General features: G+C 44.2%; 1 protein-coding gene across 3 annotated transcripts in view; it reads right to left on the bottom strand.

The window, feature by feature from the left end:
* Positions 1 to 1,348: 1,348 nt before the first annotated feature.
* MTCL3 (MTCL family member 3) overlaps positions 1,349 to 27,483 on the bottom strand; it is a 46,098-nt gene continuing 19,963 nt past the window's right edge. Inside the window, exons 5-7 of one of the 3 annotated variants that reach the window (XM_072764656.1) lie at positions 11,261 to 11,332; positions 3,734 to 4,906; positions 1,349 to 1,560 (exon numbers count right to left, since the gene is read on the bottom strand). In XM_072764656.1, coding sequence (XP_072620757.1) covers positions 1,450 to 1,560; positions 3,734 to 4,906; positions 11,261 to 11,332 — 1,356 coding nt within the window. In that variant the 3' untranslated portion in view covers positions 1,349 to 1,449. Of the gene's footprint in view, positions 1,561 to 1,629; positions 2,123 to 3,733; positions 4,907 to 11,260; positions 11,333 to 27,483 lie in introns of those variants that run through there. The other 2 variants (XM_072764661.1, XM_072764649.1) reach the window with 2 other exon arrangements.

Here is a 27,483-nt window from a genome sequence, read left to right as displayed (position 1 = left end):
ACTGGCCCCCGCACACAGAGGCGGGCCTGACTTCCCTGATTCAGGGCCACCTCTCACTGCACCTGACAGGGTGGTAGAGGCACAGAGCAGACACCAACAACTGTTGGTTAACTCCCCACTCCTGCTCTCTCCTTCCTCTGGAACAAAACTACAGAAAAACCCAAAAGAAAAATGCAAATAACAACATGGAGACTAAGAGCAGTTATTTTAAACTGAATTCTCAACTACTTGTGAGGCGCTTATTTTCTTTTTTTAGAAATTAATAATCAAAGGGAAATGGGAGGTCCTGGGGGATGAAGATTCAAGGGAGTGTTACCAGAACCAACTTTTGTGATAGAGCGAAGGTTTTCCACATATCATTCTTGATGCTGAGGTGCAAGATACCTCACTTTACCACAGATTTTCATATCCATCAGCCAACCTGCGAGCATTTCTGAGTACTAGTATTCAGTACTGGTATTTCTGAATCCTGGTGGCAGTGGTGCATTCCCACTTTCCACTGGGTAAATTGTCAACAAGATGGACAGACAGGACATTCTGGGTACATGGAGCCTATCTGGGTCACTTTAGGGATGAGGAGAAAGGGAGCCGCTCAGGTTCACCAAAGTGAGTTTCTATTTGGAGAGCACCTCCCACTGGAGCTCTGCGACTAGCTTTGAATCCCAATGTAATGAAATTCTAGAGAATGACTATTTTTTCCCTACTCTACTCCCTGCTCTGGAAGCAGTTCTGTGTGATAACTGACTTTAGAGGACAGAAGTCCAGGCAACCAATCTGATCAGCAACCAATGTTCGAGTATAATAGGAAAATGCAGAAATGGTCATTTTGCTTACAGCTGGTCAAATGCAGCAGGGGGGATAGAATCATTTTCTCCATGAACTAGGGCTTAATCCATCTCATGCTTCCAAACACATCTTTTTAGACAAGATGCCATCAGCATCACAACAAATTGCTGACTTTCCGTGATGGTCACATTTCATTTGTTCCCATAATTTTTGCTGATATTTAACCAGATATCAAAACTGTCTTGTTAGTCCAATGCAGCCTAGCAAAGATACTTTATAAATCTGTGCATATTTTGAACTGTGGCCAACTTGTGAACGTCAGCTTTTCAACTATCGAGAAATAACTGAAATATTTAGTCAACTTTTACAGTTATAATAATTTAGCAAGAAGAGTACAGATGAAGATGTAAAAGACAGAAGCAAAAATTAAAATGATTGATATAAAAAAATCAGAGTTACTTCCTTACCTGAAATATTGTAATGCGTGGGCTTCTTATTGAATTTGGTAGTGGTAAGATGTGTCTTTTTAAAGAAATAAGCAGTCTTCAGTGTTTTTATAGCATTGGTTACTACAGAAATTATACTTCTTTTACTTCTTGTCTTGAAGGGTGAACAAAATAAACAAACTGAAAATACTACAATGAATGGTAAATGATGAGAGACTTACAGTACAAAAAACAGTGTAAAAAGGAAGACAAGTTTAAATATTGTTGTGTAAGAAAGTGATGAAAATAATACAAGAATGAGAATAAGTAAAATGATAGGCTGGAACATCTGGGAAGGTAAATGCAAAGACAAAGAGAAGAGTTAATTAATAATAATTTTTTAACACTTCCATTTATATCAACTAATCTAAGCATTCATTCAATTTAAGATGAAGAAGAACCCTCCCCTAAGCCCATATTTACAAAATCTGAAACCTATTATTACGCACAGTGCTTTCTCTCACTCTGATCCCCCCCGCCCCCATGGTATAACTGGAAACCCACATGCTCAAAGTATTCAAAAATCTGCTGCAAGGAAGCTAAAAACCAACTACTCGACATAATTAGAGAAGAAAATAAGCTTTAACGTTTCAAGATTCAACAAGTTTCATCATAAAACTTTTTCTCCCCCCGTAGCGAAGCAGAGCAACATGCAAGGTTTAAACTAAGCGACGGGGCTGCGAGTTTTCTGGTTGTGACTAACAGGCAGTTAATTCATGTCATGCTTCTGCGTGTAGACTGATTTTTAAATTTAAATCTGTCGCGTGTCTTAAAAGCCATGCATGCTGGTGTACTTCCGTGTGTTCTCCAACGGACACGGGACAGGAGGCTTGCCAGAGAGGTAGCACCGCCTGTTAACGTTCGACAAAGCCTGTCTTAGGTGGTTAATTCTGACAAAACGCATGGCTGCTTGGCCCCCATACCTGGCTAGAGCAGCTCAGTCCAACTCATCAGCTGTGCCTCGACCAATTAGGATGAAGGAAAAACGCTGGTTTTCCCCGTGGGGGGATAGTCATGGCTATTTCTCTGAGTCAGGGTCGCTTCAACTTAAAGTCTGACAGTCTTTCCCCCATCCTGGCAGTGACTGATTTATGTATATATTTATTTATGTATTTACTTATATATTTATTTAAATCTAGAAATAATGATCCTGTTACTACTTCCACTTGCTGGCTTCCCTTCATCATGGCTATGTCTCTGAGTCAGGGTCGCTTCAAGTTAAAGTCTGACACTCCTTCCCCCGTCCTGGAAGTGACTGATTGATTGATTGATTGACTTTTAAAATCTAGAGATAATGATCCTGCTACTTCCCCTAGCGGTCAAGGGCTGGCTTCCCTTCGTGCCTTTCCGGGAGGGCTCCACACCCTGTCTCATCCCTCTTTACCGCTGGGTGTGGACCTGTGTCAGTGGTTAGACAATAATCTTGGATATTTGGTCGTTTAAAAACAAAACAAAACAAAACAAAACAAAACAAAACAAAACAAAACAACTTCCCAAATCCAAAGCACGCTATTTTGAGCTCAACTACAAGCCTGGCTCAACACCTGCAGAGGGGCAGCTAAGGAGGCCCGTGCGCGGCCTAGGAGCACGCGCGGAGGAACGCCCGCCGGGCCGACACTTATGCACGGTTCTTAAAACTCCTCTACTCCGGTGCGAGTGTGGACGTGTCGTGTAAGCAGCCGGCTGGGCCGCGCCGAGCCAGGGATTGCACGGGCGGGGGGGGGGGGGATTGGGGGGGGCATGTGTGCGGCGGGGCGGGCCTTCGAGGCGGGGGGCGGGGCCTCGGGGGACGCGCAGGCAGGTGCGCGCGGCGGAGGGGGCGTGGCGGGGCCTTGGGGCCGGAGAGGGGACGCGTACAGCGGAGGGGGCGGGGAGGGGCGGGGCCTCAGGGCCAGGGGCGGGGCCTCGGGGCCGAGCAGGGGGGACGCGCAGGCAGGCGCGCGCGGCGGAGGGGCAGAGGAGGGGCGGGGCCTCGGGGCCGGGGGCGGGGCCTCGGGGCCGGGTTGGGGGCGCGCAGGCAGGTGCGCGCGGCGGAGGGGGCAGGGCGGGGCCTCGGGGCCGGAGAGGGGACGCGTGCAGCGGAGGTGGCGGGGCGGGGCGGGGCCTCAGGGCCAGGGGCGGGGCCTCGGGGCCGAGCTGGGGGGGACGCGCAGGCAGGTGCGCGCGGCGGAGGGGGCGGGGCGGGGCCTCGGGGCCAGGGAGGGGACGTGCGTAGCGGCGGGGCGGGGCCTCAGGCCGGGGGCGGGGCCGAGCGGGGGGACGCGCAGGCAGGCGCGCGCGGCGGAGGGGGCGGGGAGGGGCGTGGCCTCGGGCCAGGGGCGGGGCCTCAGGGGCGGTGCGCGGCGGAGGGGGCGGGGCCCGGGCGGTAAGCCCCGCCCCCGGGCTCCGCGGCCGCGCCCCCGGGCCCCGCGGCCCCGCCCCGCCCCGCCCCGCCGCCGGGCGCGCAGCAGGCCGAGCTGTACCTGACTCACGGATATGGGCTCCTCGGCGCCGCGCTCGTCCGCCGCCTTGGGCACCTCGAGGCGGTCGATGAAGGTCTGCAGCTCCTTGCGGAAGGCTTTCATCTGCGCGTTGATGCGGTAGAGCAGCTCGTGTTCGCGGATGCGGCTGCCGTCGTCCTCCTCGTCCATCAGCCCGAACAGGTCCCCGTTGGCCACGTAGATGCGCGCCTCGGTGATGATGGTGCTCGTGTCGGCGATGAGCCGGTCGATGGTCTTGCCCAGGCGCTCGGCCTCGGAGCGGATGTCCTTGAGGTGCTGGCGGTCGGAGAAGCCCTTGGGCCAGGCGGGCGCGGCGTAGAGGGAGCGCGTGGGCGTCAGGCAGCGCATGTTGCGCACCTCCTCCGAGTCGCTCTCGCCGCCGATGGGCCCCTCGCGCTTGCGGTGCGGCGGCCGCGAGTCGTCGTCGCTCTCCTTCTTGCCCGCGTCGCTCTCAGCGTCGCTGTCGCGCGGGCTGCCGCGGATGCCCAGGTGCGAGGCCAGGTCGTAGCGCTGCATGTTGGACATGAGCACGCGGTTCTCGTACTGCAGCTGCATGACCTTGCCGCTGAGCTCGTTGATCTGCAGCCGCGCGGCCTTGAGCTCCTCCTGCAGCGCCTCGCTCTTGGCGCTGTCGTGGTGGCGCGCGCTGTCGTGGCCGCCCGACTTGTACTTGTACTTGGCGAGCTCGGCCGTGATGCGCTGGTTCTGCTCCTCCAGGTCGGCCACGTTGCGCCGCAGCAGCTCCGTCTCGTCCTCCACCAGCTGCAGGTGCTGCCGCAGCTCCGACAGGGACTCGCTCTGCTCGCGCATCAGCGGGTTGGCTGAGCCGCCGAAGTCGTCGCCGCGCAGGTCGTCCAGCTCGGCCTTGAGGCCTCGGTTCTCCACCTCCAGCTCCACGATCTTGCGGCCCAGGATGTTGGCCTCCTCCTCCACCAGCCGCAGGCGCAGCTTGAGCTCGGCCTCCCTGGTGCTCGGAGGGCCCCCCGCCTCGCCCTTGGGCAGGGGGCTGTCCAGGTCCCCGTAGAACGACCTGTACTTCTGGAGCTCGTGTTCGAACCTGTCCTTCTCCTTGTCGATCTTGGCCATTTTCTTTCTCATGAGAGCGGCCTCTTCCTTCACGAACTGCAGCTGGCACTTGAGGTCTTCGTTGTCCTCCTCATGTGGGAAACGGGGCGGGGGGGAGGGGGGAGACAACAGGAGATCATTTCTATGGAGATCCAGAAAACAGAAAAAGTACGCCTGCAAAAGTGGTGACTTTTTCTTGTGTCTTTTTTTTTCTTTTTAAAAAAACATTTTATCTACTCATGAGAGACACACAGAGAGGGAGAGAGGCAGAGACACAGGCAGAGGGAGAAGCAGGCTCCTGCGGGAGCCCGATATGGGACTTGATCCCGGGACTCCAGGATCAGGCCCTGGGCTGCAGGCAGGCACTAAACCGCTGAGCCACCAGGGCTGCCCGCTTTTTCTTGTGGTTAAGCTTTAATGAGACACACAGAAGTAGGTGCTGTTTATTTTCTTTCTTTCTTTCTACAGATTTTTATTCATGAGAGATAGAGAAGCAGAGACCCAGGCAGAGGGAGAAGCCGGCTCCATGCAGGGAGCCCGACGTGGGACTCGATCCCGGGACTCCAGGATCATACCCTGGGCTGAAGACAGGCACTAAACCACTGAGCCAGCCAGGGATCCTCAGGTGCTGTTTATTTTCTACAAAGCGCTTAAATTATTCGGCAGATAAAACATTAGGACAAGGTCACATGCCAGCAACACAAGGAGAAAGAAACATCCTGAGAGAAACACTATGGTCGTCACCGTCCAGAGATTATCATAGGTTGTAACTGAGCACAACTGTGGGGCTGTCACTTCAACAATGTGCATTTTGCAGGTTTCATTTCTTGCGTGATTTGAATGCCTCTGATCGTAATGTGAAACCTATTCCCTGGAGGACACACGTGCTGCGTGCTCACTACCATTGATGGAGCACCGACTCTCGGCCAAATTCTGTAAACTTCTTTATACATAGGACCTACTTTACTGTTTAGAGTAGACTTAATAATAGATATTAATAAAGATGTCCCGTAACTAGTAAGGAGCAAAAGACAAAGGTACAATCTGAATGCATTCCTGTCTGACTCTAAGGCCCGTGATGGCTCTGCAAGAGTAAAAAAAAGTCCTCTCTTCTCCGTCTTTATTCAGGGCAGGATTGCTTACTTGAAGGCCTTACTTAAAGCAAGGAAAACTTAACCCTGGAATGGCCCCATCCAAGGAGAAACTGGCAAGCATTTTCACCCAGATCATTTTAAAAGTAAGATATATTCCTATCAGTCTGAAATGAATAAAGTTGCTTCTGCCTAAATGGAAGACGGAGTAGATCCTATAGGAGCTCTTCTCACAATTCTTTGGACAACTGCAAACCCTAATCACTGACTAAGCTGAGGAGTGATTAGAAGTTTTCCAAAAACTGGAAATCAACCTGCTGAGAGCTAATACCAAAGTACCTTATTATGCCCAAGGACACATTTCCTGAGGACAATTTCCCCAAATTCTAAGTATGTATGTAGGGTCGATTGTGTAACTTCTGTGAATTTTGTTTTCCTGATTTCTAAATGTTTTTTTATTTTTTTATTTTTATTTATTTTATTTTTTTTTTAAATTTTATTTATTTATGATAGTCATACAGAGAGAAAGAGAGAGAGGCAGAGACACAGGCAGAGGGAGAAGCAGGCCCCATGCGCCGGGAGCCTGATGTGGGATTCGATCCCGGATCTCCAGGATCGCGCCCTGGGCCAAAGGCAGGCGCCAAACTGCTGCGCCACCCAGGGATCCCCTAAATGTTTTTTTAAAAGATTTTCTTTATTTGAGAGAGAGAGAGAGAGCACGAGCAGTGGTGGAAAGGGCAGAGGGAGAGGGAGAAGCAGACTCCCCACTGAGCAGGGAGCCCTATGTGGGGCTGGATCTCAGCACCCTGAGATCATGACCTGAGCCGAAGGCAAACACTGAACCCACTGAACCACTCCGGTGCCCTGGATCATTTTTAAAATGGAAATAAAAATGCCTTCCTTGCCCAGCGATGAGTCCATTGTGTTTGAGATGAATTGTGGTAAAGCAGCAGCACCCACTGGTGAGGCAGGTGAGAATAATATGCTTCTGCTAGAGATGCTCATTAGAGATGGCCCAAAGCTTTTGGGATGGAAGAGATGGAGAGCAGCGCCCAGGTCTCCTGTCCTCCCATCTGCTAATGAGAATTAGGACAGAAGGGCTGAGAGCCGTGGAGCGCATGGAGCCTGACTGTCACATTCTTTATGTCATCACACCCTGACATGAACTTGGTAGAGCCCAGGTTAGTAAAGGACAGAACACATCTGTATCCAGGCTGGGTTCAAAACTCTTATTCTTTCCACTGTATATGTTGCCTCTGGAAAAGCAGCACAAGAGAAGGAAAGTAGGACAATGGGATAAAATACAAGACAATGGATGTATTGGCTTGTATACTTTCCTCTAGAAGGGGTTTAGGAGAAAGGATAGAGGCACGGAGAGAAGAGTTGAGAGACTCTCGGGAGCACAGTGAGAGAGAAGGATGAGAATGTATGTCTCAGAAAGATTTGACATGAAAATCCACTTCACAAGGGGACACGCCGCTCTACAAGAGACTCTGTTGGGCCCTCACTAATTCAGTGGGTATGAAACCCAGGACACACAGCAATGTTTAATATCATATCAGCAGAAGAATCACAGATAACCCTAATGTTTCCACCTTACGTGTCTTGATGGAGGGCACTGCTAATAACAGGAGTAGGGGATGAACAGAGAGGAGGAGGTGTGAAGAAGGTGGGTCAAACCAAGTGTCTTAAAATGCTATCTTTGAGGCGTGTCACTGGAGGGATATCTAGTGGAAACATCCATCAACAGGCAAGTGGAATCTCAGGCCCGAGATTACATCTAGGGCCCTGCAGAGAGTTTGGGTCCAAAGGCACAGACGTGAGAGTGAGGTGTGTGGAGGGGACGGCTGAAGCTGTGGCAGGGGTTTTGAGCAAGCGAAGAGAAGAAGGAAACGAAGAGAGACACATAAGCCATGGTGAAAGGTTTGGCAGGGGGCAGGAGAGTCAAATATCGTGCAGGAATTAGAGACCATGTTTGCCTACAAAGGTGATCAGAAATAAGCACATCCAATATTTCCCTAGGCCAGGCTTTGCTAGGAAGTAAGAGTGGAGGAGACTGGGAAGTTAGGTTGGGCTACATGCATGGGACAACTCCTTGCCTGCACGGGGAGATCTTTATTTGCAAATTAAAAAAAAAAAATGGGAGTGAAATGCTGCAGTTTCGATCTAACCCAAATAGCACTGGATGTGATCTAACTCATGGACTGGAGCAGAATCACACTTCACCAGGTGTGGTAAGCGAGTATGAAAGAGAAGGCTCCCTGATTTGTGTACATGTGTGCTCTCCTGCCTCAAAGGAATGGAAACATAAATGTCATTTTAAGATCTGGACCTACACTATTTGGAAGGAAGTCCCTATGAGGGAGGGAGAATGATGGGCCCCACAGTAATTATTTTGTATTTGTTTAAAAAGAAATCTCTTCGATACACAAAGTGTGATAGGTTCTAGAATGCCAAGAGCTTAAGAACCCCATATGCTGATGCATCCCGCATGCTCAGCCTGTAACCCCGTAACCAAAGTATTACAGCTGCGTTTGCAAGTGAGCATGGAAATACTGTACATAAATGCTGATGACGTTAGGTCCAAGGTGGCCTGGAAAATGGCTGGTTGACAATAACTGCGCAGTACGTGCTTGCTCCTACTTTTTACAGAGAATGCCAGGCAGGAAATACTACCATGCTTTGAGATGTGAAGCAAGTCGTGTCTTATTTTCGTGGATGTTGAAGACTCACTCTTAAGAAGATATGAATGGCATGTGCAGAAGGATAAAATGATGAGGGGCCAAAAGAAGTGAGCTGGGCCTGGCTTGGACTTAGCCACTACCAGAAGCTAAGTTGCACTCTCAATGAATCATGTGCTTTAAACACATTTAATTCATACAACAGCTCTCTCCTATGATCCCGTTTTACAGATGAGGAAACAAAGGCAGAGACAGAATAAGTGAGTCATCTAAGGCCACACGGGGGCCCAGTGAGGCGGGCTCCCCCCTCACTCTGAAGAAATGACTGTTCTTCATTTCTGTGCGATACCACTGCTCGGTAAATAAAGTCACGGTGCTGCTGAAGGAACATGGAAACACTATTATTGACGAAGCTGAAGCAAATAAAAATGAAGTATGGATCCGTACAGATAATAGTAGGGTGAACCGTATGGGATTGCTGTTTGCACAGGTCAAACTCACAGGGTGTAGGCAATTTCATTTGGCTCAACCTAGATAAAGGGGGCATGGGAGGATCCAAAAGTGCGTATTGGACATGGTGCAGTATCACACGCTAGACCCCGACAAGTCAAAGCTGAATAACATGAGCCGTGACTACAATCTGGCCTGGCTGAGCGTGGGAGGAGAATACGGAAAGAGTAATCTAAGAATCGATGGCCCTCAACCTTGAACGAGCAACAGAATCACCTGTGGACTACTTTATCATGGAGCTCTCCCATCCCAGATGGTCCCAGTCAATCTGCTGGGGTGGGTTTTTGGAAAACTACAGGTGATAATCTCTTTGGACAAATGAACTGGAAACACTAGGACGAACTTCGTAGGCAACAACAGCACGCTTATAAGTTTCCCAGGTGTTTGGGCCATGAAATAAAAACTGGTGGGCTGCGAGGTCTCTTGTGAGGTCCTAGGTCCCACTAAGACATTGACGGAGGCTGTGGGTGTCTTTTGCAGAAAGGTGCCCGTGTGCCCATGGAGTCGGAGGGTCATGGAGCTAGAAATAAGCGGTTAAAGATTCCTGGATAAGAGACTATTGTTGAAAAAAATAAACTTGAACATGGCAAGTGTAAGAATAGGCCAAACGTGAGTTTTAAAAGAAATAAACTGCTGATTAAAGCTGACTTGGGCATTGAGCCTATAGCCCCTTGTCCCTCGATGAGGTGCAGGAGAGAACTGATGGCAACTCGTGAAATGAGCCACAGCAAAATATGCACAGCCGGGTGGCTAAAGTTCTGGCAAAGGCAGAGTGAGAAAGCCGTAGTGACGGAGCATCTTTGATCTCACTGAGAGAACAGCGAGGAAGGTGCAAAATGGACTCATGGCCTCGCGATGAGACTCTGGGATTTCTGAACTGCTGGCGCGTCTCGAGGGCCTTGTGCCAGGACCAGGGGAAAGTTAACCAAGAACAGAGCAGAAAGAGAGAGGAAAAGGGAAGATAAACATTTAATATGTCGTGTTCTCTGGGGCACCTGGGGGCTCAGCTGGATGAAGCATCTGACTATTGGTTTCAGCTCAGGTCATGGTCTCACGGGTTGTGGGATTGAGGCCCGCAGTGGGCTCTGAGCTCGGTGGGGAGTCTACTTGAGGCTCCCTCCCTCTGCCACTCCCTCCACTTTTATGCTCTCTCTTGAAAATGAATAAATAAATCTCTTCAAAAAGCATTTAATAAGTTGTGTTTGTAAAAACATTGAGATCAACTTTCCAAGTTTTGATATTTCAGTATTGCCATAGTTAGAATTATTAGCTCATGAGAAAACAACTTGTAAGACTAGAAGAGGGTATGCTATACTATGAGACTCTAGCGGACACATGCAAAAGTCAATGACTACCCAAGTGTCTTTGGGGAGCCATCATGTCACTTCTGCCCCCAAATATCTCCTCTTCTGTTTTAAAATCTCCTTCATTACACCCATCGTCACCCTCTGCTCATCCTGAAAGCAGAGCTAGTCTTCACGGTGGCTGTGTTTCTAAAGTTCTTAACAAGTCCGTGTTGAATACATCTTTTTTTTTTTTTTTTAGGTTTTATTTTTTAAAAATCTCTACACTCAAGGTGGGGTTCAAACCTGCAACCCCAAGATCAAGAGTCACACGCTCCATTGACTGAGCCTGACAGGCATCCTTTAAAACATCTTTTACTCAGAAGTTTTATTTTTATTTCTCTGTTTCCTTTCTTTTGCTCCCCCAATCACTGGCATGGAGAATTCCTTCATTCTAGGGCCTTCTCATCACAAGCCTCTCTCTCACCTCGCCATCCCTTCCTATGACATTCCTTTCTCTACTCACTCCTGATGCTATAGGAACAGCCCTTCTATTGGCCGCATTCATTAGGAGTGAAGAGGATGAGCACCGTGCATGCAGTTCTCAAACACAGCAGCACACAAGGTACTGATGATACTCCGGGTGTGCTTACAATGGAAGCAAGAATTGGGAGCTTGGTGTTAGCTTTATAAGCAAAGACCCTGAATGCTTCATACTGCCTGCATCCACGGCTACAGGATGTGCATAATCAAACTTTTTTTTTTTTTTTACATGAGTGTATCTGGCTACAACGTCCATTTACAGATGTAGCTTGTAATTATATACAATTAGAAAAGGTGCTCAATTGATGTACTAGATGAAATTTTATTTCCACATACCTCTGTGGGAGTCTGTTGAGTCTTTTTTTCAGATTTTGGCAAATCTTTGCTTCCTCTTCTTTTTAAGGATAGCTGAAAACAGAGCACGAACATATTTAGTCTGGTACACTATCATTTGAACGCAATTTTATGTTTTTAAAAGCATCTCTAATGTCCTATGACAAAACCAAACCAAATAAATCATGTTAGGTTCAATGATCCTAAAGGAGGAAAAAAAAAAATCCAAACCGGATAGATTTTAATGTATTGTTACTTTGGGCTGAGGAACTGGCAATTATCTAAATAATCTGAAGAAGATAGGAAACCCACTGTGAAACCGCAGAAAACTGTCTGGGTAAAATTGAAGACTGATGACCCAATATAGTTCATATTTCAAACAAAAGCAAATCCTTGTTAGCGTTCTACGTCACCAAAGAACAAAAAGAGGAATAAGGTACTTCCAGTTGAAGACAGGTTTTCATCAGCCTGTGAAGACAAACGGTCAGTGGATCTGCATAGAATTTGAAGAATTTGGCTCTTTCCTCACCACACATCTGTGCACGCAAATACAATGCCGTGTGCACACAGACACACGTAACGCAGTAGGGAATCGTAACAGTGAGCTGGAGCGGACAGGCTCCACCTGAGGAGCAAGCTGGCTGAGAACTGGCTGCAGCTGGTCGGTGCAACACAAGAACGCGGGCTTTTTCTAGAGAAGCTAGAAATATGGATTGTCAAAACCATAATGAGATCCCACATCACCCCAGTGAGAATGGGGAAAATTAACAAGACAGGAAACAACACATGTTGGAGAGGATGTGGAGGAAGGGGAACCCTCTTGCACTGTTGGTGGGAATGTGAACTGGGGCAGCCACTCTGGAAAACTGTGTGGAGGTTCCTCAAAAAGTTAAAAATAGATCTGTCCTATGACCCAGCAATTGCACTGCTAGGGATTTACCCCAAAGATACAGATGCAGTGAAACGCCGGGACACCTGCACCCCGATGTTCATAGCAGCAATGTCCACAGTAACCACACTGTGGAAGGAGCCTCGGTGTCCATGGACAGATGATGGGTAGAGAAGCTGTGGTCTATGTAGACAGTGGAATATTCCTCAGCCATCAGAAACGACAAATACCCACCATGTGCTTCGACGTGGAGGGACCTGGAGGGTATGATGCTGAGTGAAATAAGTCAATCGGAGAAGGACAAACATTATATGGTCTCATTCATTTGGTGAATGTAAAAAATAGTGAAAGGGAATAAAGGGGAAAGGAGAGAAAATGAGTGAAAATATCAGTGAGGGAGACAGGACCTGAGAGACTCTTAATTCTGGGAAATGAACAAGGGGTAGTGGAAGGGGAGGTGGGCAGGGGGTTGGGGTGACTGAATGACGGGCACTGAGGGGGGCACTTGGCGGGATGAGCACTGGGTGTTATGCTATATGTTGGCAAATTGAACACCAAAAAAAAAAAAAAGGACAAAAAAATTTGGATTGTTATGTATCATTTGTCCCTAATTGGAATTCAGACAAACAACATTTGTAGGTTAAAAAATAAACAATATCTAGCACCAGATCCTTTCAGGGACCAGCCATACATGACCTCTGGTACTTTGTGCCATTTCTCGGCACCAACCTAATAAGGAAGATCCCTCTGTATAAGCACTAATCCAGACGTGTGGATACCTACCACACGCCTGATAGGGAACTGAATATCCAAAGATCAATTAAATAGTGCGCTCACCATCCGGAAGCTCACAATCACCGTGGGAGACAGAGCGAAGCAAACGATTAGCATACACTTTGCTAAGTGCCATGCTTTAGGTTCCCTGAAGCAGGTGCTTTGTCTCAGTGCAACATCGCCACCCTCAGAATAGTGCTGGTCCCGGGGCAGAGATTGGAAAAAGTATTTGCTGAACTAATGAAACCTATTCATAATGAACATATTCATAAAATATGAGGTTCTGAGGGCAAAAAGGAGGATGGGGGCATAGAAATGAGGAAAATGAATGGAAAAGCAGGAGAGGCTTCCCCAAAGCGGAGGCTTCATGAATTTGCAGAGAGCTCCAAATTACAGTTTTCCCATGTTAATGTGTAACCATATCCCATGTTAAATGCAGGATATGTTCAGGCCCAGGAGGCAGCGGAATACGGGGATGCCACTGCGTTCCTTCAGTCCAGAATCCAGACTATAGAGCCGAGCGAATGGCCAGCGTGCTTATTTATTTTTTTATTTTTTATTTTTTATTTTTTATTTATTTATTTTTATTTATTTCTACTTCTTTACAGAGAGGTGTCCTCTGTGCTGCTTGCTTGTGGAACCTTGGAAACAAAAGCTGTGAGGGCTGATTCACCATAACCAAACGTGGGTTAGCAGCTGCTCCACGAAAGCAGTCGCCCGAAAAGCCGGGAAGGTAGCAAGCTGAACTGGGGGATCCTGAACTGTCTGTGCAGAACCGACCTACAGAGAAGCACACAGATTCACTTTATTAAATACTTTGTTGAATACTTTTGAGGGTGTTTTAATCACGTCATACGTTCAGTTAGTGCTTAGTAATGGACTTTGTTAGGCACCTGTGATCCAGGTGATACTAAAACTGGCACAGTCACTGCTCGGCATGAGTTTCCTAAATTACTTGGCAAATGGTCTGGCCTGTAATTTAGAACAGTGCGATGAAAGCAACGACACTGTAAAAACAATATGAACCAGCAATGATTGAGCAATAATTCATGTCAAACACTTTACCTCAATTAATTCTTAAAACACCCCCGTTTGATGTCGTAAGCGCTCCAGGTGATTCTGATGCATAACGTTTGAGAAGCGACAGTCTAACGCCACTGCTCAATGAGCAGCAGGACCACATTTTGACCCAAGTCTTTTTCATCTTTATTGTATTAGATCATAAAGGAGAAAGGCTTACGCCAGTCTGGGGCTGGAGAGGGTGCGGGGAGCTAGGGACAGTCTCCAGAAAGAAGTAACATCTTATCCTGAATCTGGTCGAGGAGGAGTCAACCAGTCAAAGAGAGAGAAGAAAGGAACAGGAAAACCAAAGCATCCCACATAGAAAATCTCTTTCTGGGCCTCAATTCAGTAAGCCTGTCACAAAACGTTGAGGAGAGCAAATGATGCTGATGGCACGACTCGGATCTTGAAGGATACTGACTAAGGCTGTTGCAAGCAAAAGGTGTCTGCAGCTAGACGGTCACGGAAGAAACAAAGACACACAAAAGGAGAAGTCCAAAGGGCCACCAAGTAAGGGGATGCCATGCAAGGGAAATGAGGGCAAGTATACGCTAATTCTGAGAGTACTTTACTTTTAATTTTTTTTTCTGAGAGTATTTTAGGAGTCTTTATTTCCCACTCATCCCATAGACATTAGTTGAGTCAGCCTATACGCAATACCGCATACAGCCATACAAATGCGACTGGGAGACAGTTTACTCTCCTCCCCACCAAAGAGCTAACTGTTCATGATGAGAGGGACGCAGGTGATTAGCTACAACAGTAGACAGAATCAACGAACTGCCAATGAATGAGGAACAAACAAAAGATGGAGAGGACAGAGAGGCAACTAGGACTCCAGACCTGGAGAAACCCGAGGAAATCATCTGAGATGGCGGGTCTTCGAAGGGTGTACAGAATTTCAACAGAAATAAAAGCAAATGAAAGCAGCAGCAGCAAGGACTCGGGGGGCTAGCTGTGTCAGCTTTACAGACTTGCTGACTCTGGACAAGCAGTCACGGAGGTAGAGACACTGCAGGGCTGAGGCAAAGGAGACGCTTGCAGAGCACGAGGTCAGCTTGTGCAGCTGGGAGACTCAGACTTTATGGGGCGATGGCAAAATGAGCCCTCTCAATTAATACCAGGGAAGGGCTGAAACCAGGCAGGCCATCCTTTCCTAAGAGGCATTTTCTATTTCATTTTTATTTTAATATCACTCAAGGAAGGTGTCAGACCCAAAGCTCTGAAAAGTGATTTCCCCTTGCATAAAAAGGTAAACCGCCTGTAAGGCACCTCTAGGACAGGTACCTCCAAGTATCATATTGAAATTTTCAATAAATATTTAACCATCGTTTCATAGTCCAGTAAGTTTTTATCAACTGTCTGACTCCAATAAAACAAGGTTAAGACTTATTTGGGTAGAGGAAGTTGGAGAACTGATGTAAGTCCAGTCTCTTCCTTGCAAGTTTAAATCTCCCTCACTGCCCCCCCCCCCATTCTGCTCCTGCTGCACTGACTAAATCCAGAAATCTCTTCAGGCCAGCGGTTGGGAAACGCCAGAACTAAATCTCGTATTTTCATCTTTGCTCTTGGAGGAGGCACTTCAGATGGTTCTCTAGATTAGTGTGTTGAAAACACGTCCACATCTTAATTCTTTTCATTCCCAGCTTCAACTAGTCCAAAAGAGGCTGCTAGTCTTTTTTATCCATGGGAAGGCCAGGAATTTAAAGGTTTTTCAAAACAAAAAACCAAAAAAACAAAAACAAAAAAACCCCCACAAAACCCAAAAAACAAAAAACATGCTTGCGTAGCAATTATATAAAATGGATTGTTTGTGTTCTAAAAATGCCCTTTTTTCCCCCCTCAACTGAAATTTGGTTCACTTTTTAATATGCAGCATCTTTAGGTCGTCAGCAATTGGAAGGGGAATGCCTGTCTAGAACATGGTATGTTTTTGCTAAAATTAAAGCGATCCACGCATACGGTGATGAAATCAAGAAGGAAACCCTCGCTGTCTTAATATCTAGGTTGGACCAAGCACTAACTGTGTGTCATGCACATTTCTAATCGCTTCGTATGTACTCATTAGATCTTACAATAGTCGTAGGAGTTCGACATCGTGATGTGAAGCACACAAAGGATAAATCATTCAGCTATTAAGTGTTGGAATCGGGATGTAAGTCATCCAGCTTCAGAGTTCTTGTTCCGAGTGGTTACATTACAAAGTTCCTCCAAAGGAGGAGAAGTTCAGGGTTATGTTATTTCTGAGCATATTCTTCCCTAAGCTGTTATGCCACTGCTGCATGGGCTCGGGGCCCTAGTTTACGTATGTCACACGTGAGCAATGTGTCTGTTTTCAACAGAGGGCTCATCAGCGACATCAGTGACACACACACTCATGGGTTCTCACAGACATCCTATCAATTTAGGGCAATGTTGGGAAAGAGACACGGGGATTTCCGAGGGAAGGCTAGAGGAAAGCTGAGAAGGGCAGCAACTGTGGCTCTGCTGTGGTCTGAATGTTTATGTCCTGCCCCCACCCAAATTCATGTGTTGAAATCCTACTGTCCACTGTGCTGGGACCTTTGGGAGGCGCTTAGGTCATAAGGGAGGAGCCCTCGTGGATGGGATTAGTGCCCTCACCGAAAGAGACCCAGAGAGCTCCCGGGCCCCTTCTGCCCAGCCAGGATACAAGTCTGCAGCCTGGAAGAGGCCTTCACCCGGCCAGGAGGGCGCAAGTCTGATCTCTGGCTTCCAGGCTCCGCAACTGTAAGAAATAAGTGTCTGTTGTTTGTAAGCCACCCAGGAGGTGTTTTGTTACAGCAGCCCGAAGAGACTAAGACAGGCTTCAACGCACCTTGAAGGGGCGATAGGAGAGGCTCTAGACGTCTTCCTCCTTCCCTCCTCTTAGATCCTTGACACCTACCAGAGAAGGGGCCAGCAAGAGCACCCAGAGATCTTGCTCATGACCACATTTTCCACTCTGTCCCTTAAAAAGGGGGAGCAGGATCCCAAGCTTTATACTAAGACATGCTCTTGGCAGGGGGCAAAGGGAACGTGGGTGAAGGAGGGATGCTACGGTGATCGGGTCATGCCATTCTGTGCAGAAACTCCCGGCAGTGTTTCCTCTCACTCAGAATCAGAGTCACACTTCACGAAGGCGAGGAGACCTCAGTCACACAGTGGATTTATCCTGGTGATATTTTACAAAGACTTCACCAGGCTTCAACCAGACCAACTAACATAGATTCTGGGGGTGAGGCCCAGGCACTTTTTTTTTTCAAAGTTCCCACGGTGAGTGCAATGTGCTCTGAGAATCCGCTGCTCTGCTCCCTGAGCTCAGCCTGCCCCCTCCCCCAAACAAGCTCTTGGGCCTCATCTGCCACCCCGCTCCTCCCCAGCTTTCCTTGTTCTCAGGTCACAAACATCCTTGTGCTTCCCCAAACAGGCCAAGCCTGCTCCAAATAGGGGCCTTTCCTCTGCCTGCAACACTCTCCCCTCCTACACGCTCATACCCACCCCTGCAACTCCTGCAGGCTCCGTCATCAGAGGCCTTCCCCAACCATTTCATATCAGGTAACAGTAACACCCTATAAAATACCTCCCTCCTCTCTTGCTTCCTGCACTGCTGGTCTTCACCCCTGCTTTATTTTCCTCCGTATCTCCTCTGACCTGTGTATTTGATTCATGTCTAACTCCTCATTCTGGAATGTGAGCTCTACCCACGCAGGAACTCTGTACTCTTCATTATACTTCCTACTCTCAGAAATATACCTGGTACAGGGAGGTTGCTCAGACAATATCAACCAAATGAAGAAATGACCACTTTGACCTTGCTCCTTACATGGATTCATTTTTGAAGCATCCAACCGGAGCAGTTGGCAGAAGGTCAAAACAAGCAAACACATAAGAGTCCATTTAGAGCTTGTAAAAATAAAAATGTCTCATTGTTTTCTACAGAAAAAGTCTAAAGAGCAAAAAAAAAAAAAAAAAAAAAAAAAAAAAGGTATGAGCTGGAAAGTGTTTAAAATAGGACATGTGCTATATCCTCACTCTGCTCTAATCCTTTTCTTGATTTTTGACCAATCTCATTTTCCCCAGTGTAAAAAATTAAAATTCTGGGTCTCAAAATCATTTTGTAAAGGATATCAGGTGCCAGCACTCTTTGATGGGCTATCTGGTGTTGTGGCTTCTGCTCATCGGCTCCTTTCGCATAGTTTCTCTCCTGACCCTGGCTCTCAAAGTCTCCAGAGCCTTGGCCTTTCTTCCTGCCTGCAAACCCAGGTCATCAGTCAAGGGTCTACAAAAAATAGTCTGGAAATTATGGGCATAAAGACAACTAACCTTTGGGTTCCAACCACCGTCTGTTATATATGAGACTTTTTTCAGTGATAAAGGCTTTCCACAGTAAGACTGTTTACAAAACCGGTTTTATTTTTCCCCTCCCAATAGGCAGCCCATTTGCAATGCACCCCATCAAGAGGCCTCTTCAAACAGGGCTGGCCTTTTGGCTTGCTCTGAGCAATGAAATGTGGTGGGAGTAAAATTTTGGTAAGAGAGGTGACAGGCTAGTTCCAGCGCCTTCCCACAAGGGATCTGGCACTTTCTGCCCGCTATCTCTTGGACACATGCAACCCACATGACAAGCCGAGGGTAGCCTGCTAGACGGAAAGTCACATGGCCTCCTTATACCCGTAATCCTAGACAATAGTCAGCAAACTTCCAGACACACGGAGCCTTGACTGTTAGCTGTCAGCAGAGCAACAATAAATCCAGGGACCCAACTGAGATCAAAATAATCCATATAGAGGACTGCAGGATTGAATAAACAAACAGCTGTTGTTTTAAACCACTAAGTTTTGGGATGGTTGTTACAGAGCAAAAGCTAATACATTACAAATATTTTTCGCCGTTGGAATTGAAAAAGCCCCAGTTGATAATCTATGAAAAACAAAACAAAACAAAACAAAACAAATCCCTATTCAAATTCCACAAAAGCAAAAGACTCGTGTAAAAGATCAAAAAGAAGAGTTGAAGGCAGTTGTCAAATATACGAAAAAATAAAGCTCAATGGACTTTCCTTGCTTTTATTTTTCTCCTGCTTTTGTCAATATTTTGATTCCATAAAGTATTTTTTAATCAAACTGGGCTTTAAATAAATTATTATAAAGGCTCACCTTTCGGTTCCAGATTGCAGATGCTTCTTTTCATAAAAGTAGGCGTTCAATTAGCACCGCAAGGTGTGATAGGAGTTAAAAGCTAATAAAGTTCATCCTAACAGTCAGGCTTCTTACAGGGTCTGGCTCAGCACATTTTTGAAGTTAGCACATTTGAACTTAACTTTTGTTCTTCCTTTTCAGGAAGAAGTGATGCATACACATTTACAGTGCTTCCCTAGATCTCGGTTTCTTATGTATATGTCAGTTCCACCTTGAGTTTACCAAATTTTGTCCTTTTTTTTCTATAACTTTCCCAGGCAGAGGAAGAAAAACAACTTTAATTTTACAAGACTTTCTACTTAAATCATTTTACAGAACTGAAAGGTAAAGAGTTTAAAGGAAGCTGTACCCAGAAAATCCTCAACTGTAATGTAAGGATTAGATCTCTCAAATTTCTACTGATTGTTAGTTAAGAAGACCAGAATTTAGAAAAGAACGGAATGGAGAGACGAGGGGAAAAGAAAGTCACCATTAATTAATCTATTCCAAGAAACAATCTTGGGAGAGTCAGGAAAGGAGACTGATCAACAGTTTAAATCTGGGATTTGTTCCCAGAAAATTCTAATAAAAAATCTGTGAACTTTTCATTCTTAGGAAAGATAGCAACGCCCTTATAGGTATTGACACCGAGGTCCACGGTACAGATGCGGAGAGGCAATCGGCTTCCGAAGTGTATGTCAGGGAGGCGGGGCCCTGCACCTGCTCCCCACTGAGCAGGGAGCCCGACACGGGGCTTGATCCCAGGGATCCAGGGATCATGACCTAAGCCAAAGGGAGATGTTTTATCGACTGAGCCACCCAGGTGCCTCCTAAATAAACACTTTTAAGAGCTGGAAAAGTTACTTCTTTTGCTGTTAAAACCTCAAACCACTGCCAAATTTTTCTTACTCTATTTTTAAATAGAAGAATCCAAACATGTTCCTTTTCTTGTGTCCTCCATCCTTCCCTCTTTGTGCTGAGGTAGATATCTACAGCAGGCTGACTACAGAGTTGTATACATTCTTTATTGCTAAGGAATATTAATGAGTGAGCTTTGTAGAGCATGGTATCACACTAGGCCACCAATGAAAGGGAAAACATTTGAATCTATTTGCCTTTTTAAGACTTGGGATTATCTCAAGGCCACGTGCCTCTAAGTGGCTCTAGAGCTACATAGTATTTTTCCTTTATGAAAGTCAGTTTGGTACCAGTAATTGCTTGGGAACTCTTTTCCTAGCATATTGCTTGCTAAGAGTGCATACGTGTTTTTACATTGGAACTCACTTTCCATGTGAGTGAAATTCAGGTAAGCTAGAAAACTGAAGAGCAAAGTATTGAACTTAACCCCCAAATATCTAAGAGATCTTAAAGGCCATGGGATATCAGAAAGAGAAAACAAACAAATAAATAAATAAACAAATAATAAAAAAGAGAGAAAGAAAAAAGAAACGGAGGCTTCTCTTCTTAATGGGATGTGGTTATGCTATAGAACCAGAGGGAGTGAAGTTGTGAGGAACTGGAGTTGAAATTGCAATAGTTGGGTCTTAAAAATTCTTTGCGAAGAATATTCCTTTTAAAAGTTAGGACCCAGGGATCCCTGGGTGGCGCAGCGGTTTGGCGCCTGCCTTTGGCCCAGGGTGCGATCCTGGAGACCCGGGATCGAATCCCACATTGGGCTCCCGGTGCATGGAGCCTGCTTCTCCCTCTGCCTGTGTCTCTGCCTCTCTCTCTCTCTCTCTCTCTGTATGACTATCATAAATAAATAAAAAAATTAAAAACAATTAAAAGTTAGGACCCAAAAAGGAGCACCTGGCTGGCTTAGTTAGTAGAGCACTCAACCAACCCTTAATCTCAGGGTCTTGAGTTCAAGCTTCGTGTTCGGCATGGAACCAATAACTGCTTGCTTTCCATTGTGTGCTTTATGCCATAGGATCAAAAAAAAACTCCTGGATCCTTAGAAAGAATTGGTTTCTGTATTCTCTAAGCTATTCTGGGACCCTCAAAGGGGCTCAAGATTACTGGGAAGAGAGTTCTCAGACAAGAAACTCTCATGTCATTGTAGAAGCCCTTTTTTGGAGTAGGGTATAGGTTGTTAGTGGGTCTTCCAAATTATCGAGAATAAACTGATCCCTAAGTAAGACCACCTTGTTTTAAAAAGGTAAAAACAAGTAAGTGCTTCTCTGTTATTTGTATCATATATCACACTAGATAGGAACCATGCAAATGCCTCAGAAAGTTTCACACAAGCAATAGATTTAGGACAGGAAACTCTCAGTTGAGGCTTTTTTTTTTTTTAATCTGAAAACCGGGTTAATGACTTTTGAAATAATTGTTAAAAAATTATTTTATGCCTTAGAGCCTAGATCCACAATAAATGTACACTTACTAAGCTATGAATGTGATTAGCAAATGCAGAGCTTTATATTCCCTTCTAATTTGCTCTTGTTAATGAATTGAGTTCTAAGCACCATTGCATTTAGCAACTAAAATGCATTTAGAAAATTATGGCTGGGCAGTGACAGCAGTGACTTATGGCCTTTTTCTAGACTGAGCTAAAGGAGAAAAAATACACTGCAGCCAGCATTTGTAAGTTGAGATGATGATTTGGCCAGTCTTTTTTATACTGTGTCTCAACCAGCTTCTACCTTATTAATACACAAGTTTTTCTATCAGTTCAGAATCTTGTAAGAAATAGGCTTATAGAGCCATCAGAAGTGCCACTAGAGTGGCAGGATGTTAGAGGATGGGTACTTAGGTACCATAAAATGATTCTTTATAGATTACACATTTAAGATATTTTGTGATAGAATTTTAAAGATCAGAGTATTCAATAATTTCTGAAATGTACTGGAAAGGAGTAGTTGTAAATTTCTGGAATAATTCCTAGGCTAGGTTAAAAAGTGATAACCCATAGCTGTGCTTTAAAATTTTTGGAATTCGTTGCCAATTTTTACAACATAGACAATTTATATTTTGAAAATCAAGATTTCCAGCTTCGTTGGAAAAATTGGAAGATCTGGTAAAGTTAGGTTCTGATTATGGCATGACATCCTTGGGTTGGAACTAAATACTGAGACATAATATCCAGTGTATCCCATCAGTCTAACACAGACAGTTATATAACTGGCTTGGCCCTTGGAGACAGTGGAATGTTCAAACTGCCCTGGACTGCTAAGGTCACATATGTGGAAGGTGACTAAGAAAACTAATCTTCCATTCAGTATCCTATAGGAGTCCATTATATACCATGTAGTCTCTGTGCTTTTCCAGGAACTTGCTCCCACCTGAGGCAGGCAAGCCAATACTTCTACATTTATAAAGAGATAAAATGTATAAAATGTCTGTATTTTGAACTCAAATCTACTTAAAGTTAAAAATCACTTAAAGTGGGGTGCCTAGGCGGCTCAGTAGGTTGGTGTCTGACTCTTGATCTCAGCTTGGGTCTTGATCTCAGGGTTGTGAGTTCAAGCCCTGTGTTTCACCCCCACACTGGGTATGGAGCCCTCTTAAAACAAAACAAAACAAAACTTAAAGTGATTTAAATAATAAATTTACTTTGTCTTCTATATTAAATCCCTCCAAACACTGGAAGAGAGTGAAAACAGTGCCTCTTTTTATGTAAATAGCTACGAATATATTTCTATCCTTTTGTATTTGTGTACATTTAAAAAAAATCACATTGTAGACCATCACATTTATTCATATTAAATTTCATCTTATTAGTGTGGGTTTAGCATGCTCTTATGTTGACATCATTTCGATTTTTTAAAGATTTTATTTATTCATGAAAGACAGAGAGAGAGAGAGAGAGAGAGAGAGAGAGGCAGAGACACAGGCTGAGGGAGAAGCAGGCTCCATGCAGGGAGCCTGATGTGGGACTTGATCCCGGGAACCCAGGATCATGCCCTGGACCAAAGGCAGACACTAAACTGCTGAGCCACCCAGGGATCCCAACATCATTTTGATTTTTTGTCTGTCTTTGCCTGTATCTTTCTTGATTGCTACCAAGAATAATTCTGCTTAACTTGTTTTTTTTTTTTTTTTGGCTTAGATATTCTTTAGAATATAATAGGTATTTACTAGAGACATAGTTGAAATTACTTGAAAACAAATGGCATAAGAAGAAAGACTGAGTTAACTTCCTATAACAAATTTATGAAAACATTTATGAATAAAGCATGACAATCACAATCTTTGCTGTCTCTACTTGGTACATACCAAGTAGGTAAAAATCATGAATAAAGAATGATTACAGGGGAAAAAAAAGAATGATTACAGAATATTTTCTCTGCGAATTTTAAATGGATTGGAAAAAAAATCTTGTTTCCAAGGTTTAATTCACTAATAACCAACTATTCTTGAGAAACTGGCTCTTTTCTATTTTTAGGGTCAGAGAAAGTAGGAGAAGAAGTAATTGGTTTAATTAAAAAAAAATCAGGGGCAGCCCAGGTGGCTCAGCGGTTTAGCGCCACCTTCAGCCCAGGGTGTGATTCTGGAGACCCGGGATCGAGTCCTACATCCGGCTCCCTGTGTGGGGCCTGTTTCTCCCTCTGCTTGTGTCTCTGCCTCCCTCTCTCTCTCTGTCTCTCATGAATAAATAAATAAAATCTTAAAAAAAAATCACATAGTATGTTTAAAAAGGCAAAGAACTGAACCCAAGCTTTTAAAATGAAATAACACATCCATGGAGTGTGTTTTGTTTGTATGTGTAGGTTCACATTCATAGAGCAAATGAATGTGAGTAAGCGTGCATGTCTATGTGCATATATCAGTATATATATACATGTGTTGGAGCACACATGTGTTTATATGTATGTGTGTCAGGTCTTGGTAGGAATTTCAGCGTATCTTAAACACTGCTCAGTGAATTCTAAAACACAAGGATAAACAGAATCTGAAATCTGCAGTCTATTATAGATATCACTAGAGAACACATGCTCATTGAAATGTTATAATCTGATTTTGCTTCATATTAAGAGGTATTGTAATGTCCTTTGGAAGTGTATTGTATCTGACCAAATTAGTTCATTTCAAAGTAATTATGGAATAAATGGGCAATCACTAAATTTCTGAAATTTCAAATTGAACAAAAACAAGTACCATATTCTAGGCTAAGTAAATTCACTTAGTCCCTTGATATAATGCTCAAAATATACACATGTGCACATGCATCTTTTTTGACATGAGAGCAACTTAACAGCTACACATATAGTAGTGCCTTTATAAATAATAAATGTGTATCCAGGGGGAGTACAAGCATGAATATAAGAGCATGAGATATAAATGGAATAAAAATAAAATATTCCATATATTAAGGAAGTTATGGAAAGTAATCACAGATGAATCAGATTCATTTCCTTTTTTTTTTTATTTTTTATTTATGATAGTCACAGAGAGAGAGAGAGAGAGGCAGAGACACAGGCAGAGGGAGAAGGCAGGCTCCATGCACCGGGAACCTGATGTGGGATTTGATCCGGGGTCTCCAGGATCGTGCCCTGGGCCAAAGGCTGGCGCCAAACCGCTGTGCCACCCAGGGATCCCCAGATTCATTTCCTAAGGTATTATATTTTATTTTTATTTTAAGATTTTATTTAATTATTCATGAAAGACATGCACACACACGCGCACACACACACACACACACACACAGAGGCAGAGGCAGAGGGAGAAGCAGGCTCCTAGTAGAGTAGGGAGCTCAATGTGGGGCTCAATCCCGGGACCTTAGGGTCACGACTTGAGCCGAAGGCAGAAGCTTAACCGACTGAGCCACCCAGTGACTCAGGTATTATATTTTAAAGAAAATTTATCACTTACATTGTTAGTCAAATAGAAAGAATTTGGCTTGATAAAACATGAAGCTATGACTTTCTCCCTATTAAAATATACTTGAAAGCAAAGATAAAAAAAATAGATGCAGTAACATTGGAAACTAAAGTTAACAGTTAAGCATTTTCCAAAATCTGAGAAAAATTTCTCTTAATAGTGTTTCAGTGGAATTCAATGAAGAAACATAATCTATCTTATATATGTAACCTTACTGTCTGAAACAGAAGAAATGGAAATGCGGATCAATCAAAACCAGGCATCCCTAATTCTTAAAAGGTTAAACAGAAATTTACCATATGACTCAGCAATTCCAGTTTTAGATATATACCCAAGAGGAATGAAAATTTATGCTCACTTAAGGAATTACACAAGAATATTCTTAGAAGCATTATTCCTAATAGCTCAAAATTGGGAACAACCCAAATGTGCACCTTCTGGTGAATGGATAAATAAAATATGGTATCCATACAATACTATACTATTCAGCAATTTAAAAAAGAAGGAATGAACTACTGATGCACGGTATGACATAGATGAACCTCAAAAACATTATGTTAAGTGAAATAAGCACATTGTATATGATGCCATTTATATGAAATGTCCAGAAAAGGCAAATCAATAGATATAGGAAGTAGATTAGTGGTTGCCTGGAGTAGCAAGAGGGAGGAAAGGAATGGGGATTAACAGTAAGTGGGCATAAGGGATCTTATGAGGTAATGAAAATGTTCTAAAACTAATTATTGTAGTAATTACACGCCTTGGAAGATTTACTTAGAGATCACTGAGTTGTATCGTTGGAATGGGTTAATTATATGATATGTAATCCATGCCCCAATAAAGTTATTAAAAAGCAAACAACTAGGCAGCCAACATTTCCACATCCCAGCCCTGCTTTCCCCAATACATGCATAAATATTGCATAGATACTGCTTTATCATGTATCTGAGAAAGGGCCTAGCTGATTTGCAATCAGCGGCTCTCAGGTTATTAAAACTCCAATGCTCTAATACAAGCAGGAACCAAGTAGGGAAGGAGCTAGATGATTAATTGTGCAATGAATCATCATTAGCTGTGTTCTTTTCCTACTCAGGGCTTCAAGGGTAGAACCACAAGCAGAAAAGCCTTAGGAACACCCAAATTGAGGCTTGCTGTTTTCCACTACCAGTAAAAAAAGAACAAGATGTTTCAAATTTTTCTAAGATTCAAATTTTCCTCGTAGTCAGCATGCCTGAGTGCTGCGGCTATAGACTTTCTCATATTCCTCCAGAACTGGCCAGAACTAGATAAATGTCTATTAGCCGTCAGACGTTGGATTGAAGCTGTGCCTATCAAGTAGTGCTATAGCTTTGGATCTGAATGCAAGCAGTGGGAGGGACTAAGAAAAAGTTACACAGTGAGTGCGTCTTGAGACAACACTGAATTTAAAAAGAAAGTCTGACATTCAGTGATACTTTTTAAAAAAGAAAAAGATGTAGATAAATAAATGAAAGTGAATTGGACAAAGGTATTTCAGTGGGGAAAGGATAGTCTTTTCAACAAATGTTGCTGGGGCAATTGGAGATCCACGGACAAAACGATAAATTTAGATGCCTAATACACACCATACATAAAAATTAACTCAAAATGGATCACAGAGAGGCCTGAATGTAATTGCTAAAACTAGTAAAATTCTTAGAAAACCAGTAGTGATTTTCCTGTAAGTTAGCCAGATTTCTTATATGTGATACCAAAAGCACATGTGATAAAACAAAAACGTTTGTAAAATGGACTTCATCATTATCAAAAACTTTTACACTGTAGAAAACATCATATAGAAAGTGGAGAGGCAGACAACACAGAAAACATTACAAATCATATATCTAATAAAAAAAAAACTTGTACCCAGAATATATGCAGTTTATATATATATTTTCTTAATAGTTTAAGACCAATGTAGGCCTTGAACTCACCACCCTGAGATAAAGCCCTGAGATCAAGAGTTGGATGCTTAACCGACTGAGCCACCCAGGTATCCCCAGAATAAATAGAATTTAAATTAGAAGTAAAGAGGAAGTAGAAAAATAGTCCAATTTAAATGAAGAAAAAATTGAATAGATATTATACAAAAGAAGATACATGAATGGAAAATAAGCACAAGAAAAGTGACATATCACTTAATGCTCAATAGAACAGCTATAATAAAAATGATAGACAATAAGAATTGGTAAGGATGTTGATAAACTGAACCTTCCTTTGCTGGTAGAATGGAAAATGGTGCCTGGACACCAGGGTGGCTCAGCTGGTTAAGCATCTGACTCTTGATCTTAATTAGCTCAGGTCTTGATCTTAGGGTTGTGATTTCAAGCCCTGTGTTAGGCTCTACAGTGGGTGTGGAGCCTATTTCAAAAAAAAAAAAAAAAAAGAGAGAGAGAGAGAGAGAGAAAACAATCAAATGGTACCTTGAGCAAAAAAATAAATTAAAAAACATGGTGCAGCCACTTTGGAAAACAGTTTGGCAG

This window comes from Vulpes vulpes, chromosome 1, assembly GCF_048418805.1.
Source record: "Vulpes vulpes isolate BD-2025 chromosome 1, VulVul3, whole genome shotgun sequence".
Lineage (NCBI taxonomy): Eukaryota > Metazoa > Chordata > Mammalia > Carnivora > Canidae > Vulpes > Vulpes vulpes.
Note: the sequence above shows the minus strand (reverse complement) of the source record. Positions and strands in the feature narration are given on the sequence as shown.